The following is a 12,722-nucleotide window of genomic DNA, read 5'->3' as shown; positions in this document are numbered from 1 at the left end:
ACCTGATAGTGATGACATTGAAAGATAAGGAGTTGGCCTCAGAGTTGAAAAGGAGAATAGATTGAACTGCTTTCAGGAAATTGCAAAGTTCCTTCTCTGACCCCAAATTTCTCATGGTAGCAAAGGTGCAGCTCTTAATCTTACTCTTTTACTAGTGTTGCTATATGGCAGGGAGTATGTAACATCAGTACTTCCAAAGAAAGAAAGGGGAATATCACAAAGAAGGCAAGGGAGAGATGTGTGCCTGTCTGAGTGTGTGTGTGTGTGTGTGTGTGTGTGTGTGTGTGTGAATAACAATCCTGAAGAAAGGTTGTCTAATGACAAAAAAGCCCTTTTATAGTGTTATACCCCTAAAAGTGAGCTGGAGACCAAACGAAATTTAGAAGTGGAATTTTTATTTACTCCGGGGGTTATTAGGGACTAAGCCCAAATCTAACACCCCTGGGAATGGAAAGAGCAAGGCTTTTATAGTATTTTGAGGGGGTGGGGATATCATGAGCAAGCAGGGTACAGAAGCAGAAATAGCAGTTAGATTTCCTTGTTAGACTGTTGCACACATGTGACATAGTATAGATAGGAGGCCAAAAACAGAAGGAAGGGGGTCAGGGTCTAACATGTGGTACAGGACAGTCACATATCAGAGAGAGGGTCAGGGTCTGCCTGTGGCACAAGAGAGTCATGTACCAGGGAGACTTAGGCTGGGTGGAGTTTACTATCTCACAGCTGTGGCTACACCTGGGAAAGATGGAAAATATGTACAAAGTATATAGCAGTAAATAGAAAACATACAAAGTATATACAATAGAAAATATATGCAAAGTATCTACAAGTAAATAGAATATTATAAGTAAATATATACAAAGTATATAGAAAATATATTCAAAGTATATACAAGTAAATAGAATAAGTAAATATATACAAAGTATATAGAAAATATATACAAAGTAAATAGAAGTAAATAGAATATTATACACGCAAGTAAATATATACAAAATATAGACAAGTAAATAGAAAATATATACAAAGTATAGACAAGTACATAGAAAATATATACAAAGTATATAGACAAGTAAATAGAATACATATACAAAACATATATAAGTAATAGGAAAAAATATATATAAAGTATATACAAGTAAATAGAAATATAAACAAAGTATATACAAATAAATAGAAAACACATACAAAGTATATACAAGTAAATAGAAAATGTAAACAAAGTATACACAAGTAAATAGAAAATATATATAAAGTATATACAAGTAAATAGAAAACATATACGAAGTATTGACAAGTAATAGAAGATGTATGCAAAGTATAAACAAAGCCCCACGGCAAGGATCTGAACTTTATTTTGTGAGCAAAAAAGAGACACTGAAGGATTTTTGAGTAGGAAAGTGCCTGGATCTGTTCCGTATTTTTCAGGTGCAAGTTCTTTACTAAGGTTAATTTGAGAAACTACTCTAAAGAGAAGCTGTTACCGCCAGCCAGAGGAGGACTTTCAGTCTGCCCAACTAGAAGGCGGCATTGTATACCCACAATGGTCCTCGCTTCTATTATTGAAAGGGCACTTTAGTATAACTTTAGAGACTGTGGGAACTATTTTGGGTTTTGAGTGAAAGGTGAGTTCCCAGCGGGGCTGGCCCAAGCACCGCTCTGCAGCAGAACTGCGTGTCGGGGTGCCCTTGGCTGAGTCATTGAACTTCTTTGGGTCGCAGCTCCCCCTATGCCACAGGATGGGGCCGGTCTCCTCCTCTCTGAAGCTCAAGTCCACACTCGCTAGTCTGGGGGGGGGCGGGTTTTTGTAACCACTATGCGATGTTATCTGCGTTTGTTACCATAGCGATGAAATGAGTGACTGATGGGAAAAATGAGAAAATACCAGAAAGGCAAATTTAAAGAAAAATCTTTGTCCAGGAAGGCTTCCATCTGCCCCCCGGAAATGGCCGAGCCCCATCCAACCCAAGCCGCGCCTGAGACGGCGGAGCCGCCCCCCTCCCCTGCGCACCCGGCGAAGCCCAGCAGCCGGGGCAGTTTGTCCGGCGGAACCTTGGGCGCCGGGCCGGGGAGCCGGGGAGCCGGGGAGCCGAGCGCCACGGCGGGGGAAGTCCGGGAGGGGGCGCCGGGAGGCCGCTGAGCATTGTGGGGGCTGCCGGGGGTTTCGGCGGGTTCTGTTAAAATGGCGCCGCGGCTGCGCGCCGCCCGCGGGCGTTAGGGCCGCGGCCGGCCACGGCGGGCGCCCGGAGACACGCGCGGGCAGGTGGGGGCAGGGAGCCGAGGAGGCCGGCGGGGAGCGAGGGCGACCCCGGCGGGGCAGCCCCCGCGCGCTCCGGGGGCGAGCAGGGGCCGGAGGCCGGGGCGGGGGGCGGCGGCGGCCCGGGCCCCCCTCCCCGCGCCAGGATGGCGGCTCCGGAGCAGAAGTCCCCGAACGTCCTGCTGCAGAGCCTGTGCTGCCGCATCCTGGGCAAGAGCGAAGGTGCGGGGCGGCGCGGGGCGGCGCGGGCCGGGGGCTGCAGGGGGCGGCGGGCGCCGAATGGCCTCCCTTTTCCTGGGGGCGGGTTGGGTGGGGTTGGCTCCCCAGCTGCGCAGGGGTGGGCTTTACGCGGCGGCCACCCGTGACCAAAACACGGTCACGTTGTTGGAGTCGGAGGCTTTGCGCCCTCCCCTCCTCCCCTCCCCCATAGGTAACTGGTTCTGTGGCCCGGCCACTGGGCCGGGGGCCAGAACACTCTCTTCCCTCCCGTTATTTTCTTGAAAGCCTTGATCATGCCACCAGTGTTGGGCAGGAGAAGACCAACCCAAATTAAGTTCTCAGAAGGTTGGCTCCTCGGTGGAAGAATTTCCTTGCCTGGAGCAACTCGCGGGGCTTGTGAGCTTGGGATCTAGCCTGCATTACCGAAAGCTTAGATCCTCGGGAGTGCTGAAATTAGAAATTGCCTTTCTCACGTAAACTAATTTTCAGGATCAGCGAAACATCAACTATTTGGCACTAATTCTTTAAAAAAAATTTGACTGTCTTTGATGATCTTTACAGCCTTCTTAAAAAGAGCATGTTGAACAAAATTTATTTTCCTAATGACTTAAATCACCATTATGATAATTAATTACTGTAGTAAGTTCTATTCACTGGAGCTGTGGAAGGATGCCGGACCATTCTACCCCTAACTTTACTACTTTTTCAAAATCACTTTACATAATAGTGTCACTGTCCCTCCAACAGCTAGGGATTATTAACCCCACTTTACAGATGAAGAAACAGCCTTACCAACTTTAGGTGATCTGTCCCTAGTCAATAAGTGGGTTAGTTGGAATTCACATCTAGATCTTAAGCACTTGAAGGCCATCACTTTGCTGTGCCCTGACTTTTATAGTCTTTTTGTTTCTTAGCATCATTGTCCAATTTTCACTGTTTACATTTCTCCAGTATAATTTATTATTCTAATTTATTGGTTTTTAATTAGCTAGTACTAAAATTGTTGTAATTTAGAATAAATAGACTGAATAAGAGCCTTAGAGGCTTTAAATAGGAAAACATTGATAAAGTTTGTGTCTTTTAATTTTGTTCTTTAGAGGCCTTTTTTTTACTGACTTCCAAGTTCTTTTCAGTATTTTGGATAATTAAGGTTATGTACTTAAATTATAATATATGCTAGTATATACTGATGAATTTTAATAATATTGCTATTCCACTCTACAGAGAAAAGGAGTGATCCACTGCTATATTTTGTTTAAAATGTTTAGAACTTGAATGACCTTAGAGAAGAGTCTAGTCCCTTAACTTTTCAAATGGAGAACCATAGTTGCAGAGATGCAGAATTGAGATAGGAAACCAGGTCCTCTCTAGGTTCAGCCGTCATTCCATTGCACTACACTGTCTCTGGCAGTTTAGATTTCTGAATCTAAGTGGAGGGAGGGAGTTTATCTTGAATCCTTATTAAAATATTTACCTAGTTAGACTTTTTTATACTTAGTGACTGATGTTTGTATGATTGACATTTGAGTGTTATATAACAAATATTTTGATACCATTTTTCTGACTGTGATACTTGTATTTCATAATGTAAAAAGTGAGTTGTGCCAGTGTCTCACTATTTTTTATACTTTGACATACTGTGAACTTGCTGAGATATGTGTGACATATCTGAGCTGTATATTCTCTACCATCCAACAGTTCACATATACATGTATATATGTATGTAGATGTCTCTTCCCTTGACTGTACCTTCTCAGTGTTACACACACTTATATACAAACACACACATATTTATTTGGTATTTCCCAGCACATTTTATTTTATGACTTTGTTTAAGTTTCTTTACTTTTTCATCTAGAAAAATGAGATGGATCAATTCCTTCTGAGTGTTAAAATCATTGATCAGTTATGTTACTGGGCATTTGCTCTATGTAAACTTCTGTTTTAGTACTATAGAGCATATGCAAAAAAAGTATAAGATGCTGCAATTGTCCTCAAGCATTTTAAAGTCTAGGCAGATAAAGCAAAAACTTGTGAACACTACTAGAGGGAAGAATTCAATTCAGCAATGTAAATGGCAACATGTGATTATATTTATATTTATAACATTTATAGACTATTTTATAAGAGATGAGAAAACTGTAATATATGAGAAAAGGTGGGGGGAATGTATTTGACTGCAGCTTGAAAGATGGAGTAGGGTAAATGGATGATATGGAAGGTAACAACTTACAGATGGGAAAAATAATGTGAGTGAAGGTTTGGGGGTGCAAAAGCCATGCTGGGAGAGAGTAGATCAGTTTAGTTAGAATGGAGGGTTTGGGAAAATGAAGAGTTGGCATTAAGAATAGAAAGGTGCTTCCGGAGATAGATTTTGGCATGTTTCAAACTCTCCAGACTATTGACTAGTCTTGTAGATATTGAAGAACTGTATGTATATGCAAACTTATACAGTAAATCCTGCATTATATATGGAACCCTTTGGGTATGAGTTCTGGGTAGCTCAGCTTTTCAAACAGTGAATCCTAGCCTTTGAAATACCATAACCCTTAAATTTATAATGTCTTAAATGGAAATGTTTCTATAATACTTTCCTGCATTGAGCAGAGTATGCAATTTTACTTTTTTATGATGACTTAGAGACATAATGAACATGGTATTATAATTTGTACATCCATATAGGTTATTGAGTTGAATTGGAATTGGAACTTAGTTCCTTGAAGAAATTTTTATCAGTTTGTTTTCTGGTCATTTGCCTCTTTTTTTTTCCAAGGTAGACTTAATAGGTATTTGTAACTTTATAAGCTCTTAGATTGTATAATATGGTTTGTCTTTTTGAAAACTTAATGAATCAAATGGTGAAACTTGCTTTTTCTCTACTAAAGCTTTTCTTGTCCTCTAGAAAATAAATCATTAACTGTTATTGTAATTTGATTTATCAGCATCATATTATTTGTGATTTAGCATTTGTGACATTGTCTTTAGGATAAATATAAATTCCCTAGTCTGGCACTTTTGTCGCCTGTATGTACCTTCTCAATCTCTTTTACCAGATCATCCTTCGCTGCTTTTTTTCCCATTGGTGATTTCATCAACTATTTATCTTATCTGAAGATGATTCTCAAATCTGTAATCTAACCCATATCTTTCCAGACCTCCAACATTGCCAGTGTCTTCTGACACTGTTCCATTGACATCTCAAACTCATCATGTCCAAAAGGAACATCATTTTTTGCTTTCCCCACCCAACCTGCAAATTAAATCCATTCTCCCATGCTCAATAACCAATCACTTGCCAAGTCTTGTTGATTCTGTTTCTAGAATCTTGAATCACTCCTCTTTTCACTTACATGTCCACTGTTCTAGTAGTTTCTATTCTATCTTCCACACAAATGCCAACTTCTTATTTTTAACATACAGATTTCTCCTGCTCAATCTCGAGTAGCACTTTGAAGTCTCTAGGATAAAATATCAACTCCCTACAGGGAGGCTGTCATCTATCTTTCCATCTTAATGGACAAATTTCCATGTATTCCTGTGAATTGCTGGACATGTATTCCATGTTGCAGCCCAACTGACTTACTAGCCATTCCCTGAACTTGGCATTTTGACACTTGCTTGGAATCTCTTGTCTTCTTGACAGGTCTTGTTTGTCTTCAAGACTGGTGCATATGCAGTCTATGGAAAGACTTTCCTGGTTCCCTCCCCCACTTAGTTCTTAGTTCTCTTTGTTTTTTTCTTATCCAATATTTATCCATTTGTGTACTTGTTTTATATTCCCGGAATTATTTAAACTTATTGTGGCTGGAGACTATTTTGATTTTTCCCCTTTACTCTCAATTCCGAGAATCTGCCTTATTCACTGTAGATCCTTAATAAATGTTTGTTGAATTGAATTGAAATAATTTTTTTCATAGGATCTCTTTTTGTGGGTTAATTCCAAAGCCAACAAATCTTCATTGCAATTAGAAAATTTATGAAACATGGCATCATAATTTTTTTCCAAGCCTTCCTTAATAGTTGTCTTTGAATAGAGTTTCTAGGACAAACAGCATTAAAAATAGCATCTTTAATGCAATAATAAGTTTGACAGAACAGTACAGTAGATCGTTTTTCTTCTGAAATCTCATATTTATATTCTTGATAGTGCTCTTGTTCATTGATTGGATCAGTGAAGTAATGTTGGCAGACAGGAAGATATTAAAAATATACTTTGATTTCTAAGTCATTGTTTAACAAATCGATGGGATGGTTTGCTAGCATCTGTTGCCAGTATGAAGTACTCATTTTATAAAGTAGCTCTTTAGCACAGGGAGGTGTAGTTCAGTTAATTTACATTTTAGTATCCTAGAAGAGCCTAAATATGCCATGTTGACAGCTTATCTCTTGGGTCATTTTATTTGTACATTTACAGTGAATCTAGGTAAGGAAGGTTATCCCTATTTAACAGTTAAGGGAACACAGGCTTTGAATCTAGCTTAGGCTTTTTAAAACTCCTATACATTCTTGTTTTACCAGAATCTTTCTGAAGGGTATATAATCACAACTACTTTTCTGATTATTTGGGGGAAGGCATTCAGAGGAGGCAGGACTATGGAGTTCCATGATAAGAAAAGAGAACGTGCAGTGTCTATGAGGTGTAATTCATTCAATAAGTAAATGGAGAACATGGATTTTTGAGTTTATATCTCCAGGACCTAATGTTGTGCTTTGTACAAAGAAGACTTTTAATGAATTCTTGAATGGATAAATGAAGGATCAGTGTATTGGACACTTTATTAGACACTAAAGTATATGGCTTAGGAAGGCATGTAGGTAAAAATATTGTGAGTAGAGGAATTGGGTATGAAGGCTAAGGCACTCAATATTTTTAGTCACTGTTGAATAAGGGAGTATATAGGGATTTATTTAATATTGACATCTTAATCTATCATTTGACACTATTGGATATAAGATATCAAAATTAAAAAAATTCAGGGTCTAAAATCCTATTTTGATGTCATAACCATAATAATAATACTGGTTGAAGGAATGGGGGAGGGAGGGTCCTTTCTGTGGGACATATATAAAGAAGATCATATTGGTACTTGAGAATCAAAACTCCATCAATGTTTAGCTGATTTGCATCCAGATTTCAATTTAATAATGATAAAATATGAACCCTTTCTCAGAATAATGATGATATATGGTCCTTTAAAGTTTGCAAGGAAGTTCACATATTACTTTATTTTAACTCTATGGAAGCTCTAGTTATTATTATCCCCATTTTACAGATGAACATTACCTAACCTTAATCCTTAATGACTGATTGAGCTTTTTCTCAGTCAAACTGTAACCTGGGAAAGATCTAGATGTAAAAAACAAGATCTCTCACTACATGCAGGGCCATACCTGTCATCCTGATCCATATCTGGCCACTGAATCCAGTTGGTTCTTGAGGAGAAAGTGAAACTGGTTGACAGCACTCTCTCCACTCAATTACATAATCATGGTATTGTCTCCCTGCTGTGATAGTCTTCTTTGAGAACTGAGGACAAACAACAACACACTGAAGCAGACAAGTTAAGGGACTTAACCATGTTCACAGAGCAAATAAGTGTCTGAAGTTGGATTTGAACCAAAGTTTTTCCTGTCTCCAAGTCCAGGTCAGAGATTTGATAGGGAGATAATTGACTGGACGGACTAGCAAACTGGATTGAATTGAGAAGTTGAATTATGCAACGTTTTTTAAAAATTTATATATTTTTGAATTTTCCAATCTTTTTCCCCTTAGTCTTACTTTCCTCAAAGGCAATTTGCTACTCTTTATATTGTTTCAATGCTATACGTTGATCTAAATTTTGAATGTGTTGAGAGAGAAGTCATATCCTTAAGGGGAAAAATAATGTAAGAGATAGCAAAATCACATAATAAGATAACTTTTTTTTTAAATTAAAGGTAAATAGCCTTTGGTCTTTGTTCAAACTCCACAATTTTTTCTCTGGATACAGATGGTATTCTCTTTTGCAGATACCCTAAAATTGTCCCTGATTGTTGCACTAATGGAACGAGCAAGTCCATTAAGATTGATCATCAACCCCATGTTGCTGTTATGGTATATGATATTCTTCTGGTTCTACTCATCTGTAATGCTTTAAAAAATTAATCTTGATTTTTTTTCCTCAGACATATTGAGACATATGTGAAATTGTAATGTCTCTTTCTGTCCTTTAAATCTTTTCCTATTTTATAGCCTAGTTTCATTCCCTAACTCATGCACACCTTTAGACATTCAGTGCCTTGAGCAGGCATCCCAGAATCACTCATTATATCCAGGCCTGCCCTTTCCTCTTCCAAAATTTGTCATCCTTTTCTCCTTTTTTGACCCTTCTGTCCATTCCACCCCTTCTTTGCATGGTAAGTAAGGAACCCAAGAGTGACTTGTGATTATTTGAATAAGGTAGTACATACTAAATAGTGAATGACACTGATCTTTAAACCATTATGAAATATTATGAATCTTTAATTGGAGCAATGTTGGTGCAAAATATTCATCCATTTCTTTTCCTATATGAAGTTCAGTTAGTGAATAGGATATGTTCTGGTTAAACATTGTTACCAATTGAAATTCCAGAAGTAGAAATAAGAGTGGAAGAAGCATAAAGATGTGTTTAAGAACATTTGAAAAATAATTATATCACAAAAATACGATAAGTATTAAACACTAATATCAAATGAAAAGAAAGGTGGCATAATATATAGCATGCTAACCTTGACTGGGTTCCAGTCTTGCCTCTTTGACATATAATCATTATATGACCAGGGACAAATTGCTTGATCATCCAATTCCTCAGGTAACTCTCTTAAAACAGTAACATAAAGTTAGATTGTTCATCTGAAAATGGGATGTAGAGTTTTCATACTGAGAAATTCCTTTATTGACTCAATCACAGGTTTGGTGCAAATTACCACTCCCAAAGATGAACTATCCCCAAAATGTGAAATATGTATTTCATGTAAAATATGAATTTTAATGTTTATCATTGTTTGAAAACAATTATTCATCAAAATATAAGACAATTCAGCTTTCATGTAGGCTGTTGCTCTACATTGTCAGGGATGCTAGCCAAGGGGCCAGAAGTTATAAGAAGAAGCAGATGGTGCTGATTGTGATTTTTTTCCCCTTTCTCTTCTTACTCTAGTAAACCCAACTCCTTAGGTGGGGTTTAAAGGAAATAAGTGACAGCCCGGTGCTTATTGGAGGAGAAAGAGGGGATTAGAAGACAGAGAGAGAAGGAAATACTTTTCTGTTTCCTCAATGACAATAAATTTGTCATCCATCAGGATGGTCTTGATTTGTATTATTTGTATTATTCCTCATGGTCATGGTGATTTTCAGTTGCTGTTACTTAATTTTCATGAAGCCAAAAATGTTAAACAGAATAACTTTTTCTTTAATGTCACCAAACTTTTTGCAAAGTTTGGTACTTAGCTATTTTATTTCTTGAAATAGTAAGTTTTCTGATCTAATGTTTTAGAAATTCATTAATGAGACCATCAGGTAAAGGTTGTGGTGATTTTGGGGAACAGTTTAGACAAAATTATGGTCTTCTGAGAGATTTCAAGACTGGATGGGAAGGCAGCTAATTCCTAGTTTGAAAGAGAATTCAAATGTCAGGAACAAGAAGATCTAGAAGCAGGTAAGTCGGAGATAAATGGGGTCAGGGAGCTGGTTGGAAAACATCTGAATGCTGGGAAACATGGAGCAGAGGTAAAAAGCTAAGCATAGAGTTACTGATGGTGACTCTCAAGATTGCTGTATTAGTGATTTTTTTTTTTTTGGTGAGATAATTGGGGTTAAGTAAATTGCTCAACATCACAAAGCTAATAAGTTATCTAAGGCTGGATATGAACTCAGGTCCTCTTGACTCCAGAACTAGTAACTCCGTCTACTGCACCACCTAGCTGCCCTGTTCTGTTAATTTTAATTGTCTCATCAGTGTTTGCAGTTTTATGTTCAAATACATCCCCTCCTATTAAGGTCTCTGAGTGTACAAACAAGTGTTAGGTTGCTGTTATCATTGCAATTAGGACACTTGAAATTGCTTTCTTGAAACTACTATATAATTAATTTCTAAGTGTTGGATTATTCATCTGTTAATGCTGGTATGGTAGTTGCTTAAAAGGTTTTTATTTCATGACGTTCACTACATTTAATGTGATGGGTAGATAATACATTTATTAAGTACTTACTATATGTCAGACACTAGTCGTAAGTGTTGAGGATATAAAAATATAAGCAAAAGACAGCCCTTACTTGTCCTAGGGAGCCATCCTTTTTAACAAATAATTTTTAAAAAGGAGCAAGAGTTCAGCAAAACTAATAGATTGAAAGAGTATTATATACAGCATTCCATGCAGTCTCTCTGCCTCACACCACCCCATCCTCCCTTCTGTAAAGAAGTGAATTTTTCATATCACTTCCTTAGTACCAACCTTGTTCACTATGATTTCACAGTATTGTTTAAATTATTTTATTGTTATTCTTTTCATTTATATTGCTATCGTCATTGTATTTTTTGATTTTGCTTCACACCAAATCAGTTCATATGTCTCTTCATACTTTGCTGTATTCTTTATTATTCTTTTTTCTTACAACACAATAGCATTCCTTTGCAAGTGCAGCTTGTTTTGCCTTTCTTCCTCTTTTGATGGACATCTTTATTTTCTGTTCTTCAACCTTATAGAAAAGGGAACCATAAATATTTTCGTATATGTGGAGTCTTTTAAACAATTATTTTCCAAATAACAAAAATCTACACATCTACCCCTCCCACTGGGAGGAAAAGCTCAAACTTTTATAACAAATATGTGTAGTTAAGCAAAATAAATTCTTAAATTGGCCATATCTAAAAAAAAAATCTATGTCTTATCTGACTGTTTTCCATATCTGTAATGCTCTCCTTTATCATTTCAACTGCTAGTTTTCCTGGCTTTCTTTAAGTTGCCCCTAATGTAGGGAGCCTTTCCCAGGTTCCTTTTCTCAGTCTCTACCCCCTTTTGAAATTATTTTCCATTTATGATCCACATACATTTATTTGTTTATATGTTTGTATCTGATTATACAGATGTTGTCTTCCCCATTAGAATTTGAGGTCCTTGAAGACAGGAATAGTGCTTCTGTCTTTCGTAGTGTCCTCAGAGTTTAGTGCTCTGCCTAGCATATAGCAAGTACTTGTTTGTTGATTGGCTCATTCTAATTGCTAGAATTAAGCTATAGTTTTTCTTTTTTGCTGTTTTTGCCTGCACTATTGTAGTAATCTCATCAGCCTTCCCTTGGTATTCTAGTCCCTCTTATGTTAATTTTTAGATTTCATTTTCAAAAGCACTTCCTTTCATAATATCCACTTAAAAATCTTCAGTGGTGCTCTGTTGGTAAAAACCAGACCTTTTGCATCACTTGTACAAAAATATTCATAGCAACCCTGTTTGTGGTGGCATAGAGTTGGAAACTGAGTGAATGTCCATCAGTTGGGGAATGGCTGAACAAACTGAAGTATGTTTGTGTGTGTCATGGAACACTATTGTTCTGTTAGAAACCAGGAGGGATGGGAATTCAGGGAATCCTGGAGGGATTTGCATGAACTGATGCTGAGCGAGAGGAGCAGAACCAGAAGAACATTGTACACCCTAACAGCGACATGGGGGTGATGATCAACCTTGATGGACTTGCTCATTCCATCCATGCAACCATCAGGCACGATTTTGGGCTATCTGCGATGGAGAAAGCCATCTGTATCCAGAGAAAGAATTGTGGAGTTTAAACAAAGACCAAAGTCTGTTACCTTTACTTTAAAAAAAAAAGTTGTCTTATTTGTAATTTTGCTATCTCTTATATTTAATTTTTTTTTCCTTCAGGATATGATTTCTCTCTCCTCACATTCAACTTAGATCAATGTATACCATGGAAACAGTGTAAAGAATAAGAGACTGCTTTCTGCAGGGGGAGGGAAGTGAGATTGGGGGGGGGGATTGTAAAATTCAAAATAAATTAATTAAAAAATCAACCCCTCCCCCAAACCAGATCTTTTGTTTTTTACCTATTTCCCCATTTACCTCTTTTCTTCATTTTCTTTATTTCTTAGCAGAAATTCATCTTAGATGCTTGCTTCATCTCTTCCAGAAGCTTTATTTTTTTGAATTATAAAGATTTTATTTTGAGTTTTACAGATTTTTCCCCCTAATCTTACTTCCTTCCCCCACTCCCCCA

General features: G+C 37.7%; 1 protein-coding gene across 1 annotated transcript in view; it reads left to right on the top strand.

Moving 5' to 3' along the window:
• The first annotated feature begins 2,367 nt into the window (after positions 1 to 2,367).
• Positions 2,368 to 12,722, top strand: part of TUBGCP3 (tubulin gamma complex component 3) — a 142,301-nt gene continuing 131,946 nt past the window's right edge. The window contains exon 1 of the mRNA XM_074192056.1: positions 2,368 to 2,476. Coding sequence (XP_074048157.1) covers positions 2,401 to 2,476 — 76 coding nt within the window. The 5' untranslated portion in view covers positions 2,368 to 2,400. The remainder of the gene's footprint in view (positions 2,477 to 12,722) is intronic.

The sequence above is a fragment of the Macrotis lagotis genome, chromosome 6 (genome assembly GCF_037893015.1).
Source record: "Macrotis lagotis isolate mMagLag1 chromosome 6, bilby.v1.9.chrom.fasta, whole genome shotgun sequence".
NCBI lineage: Eukaryota > Metazoa > Chordata > Mammalia > Peramelemorphia > Peramelidae > Macrotis > Macrotis lagotis.
Note: the sequence above shows the minus strand (reverse complement) of the source record. Positions and strands in the feature narration are given on the sequence as shown.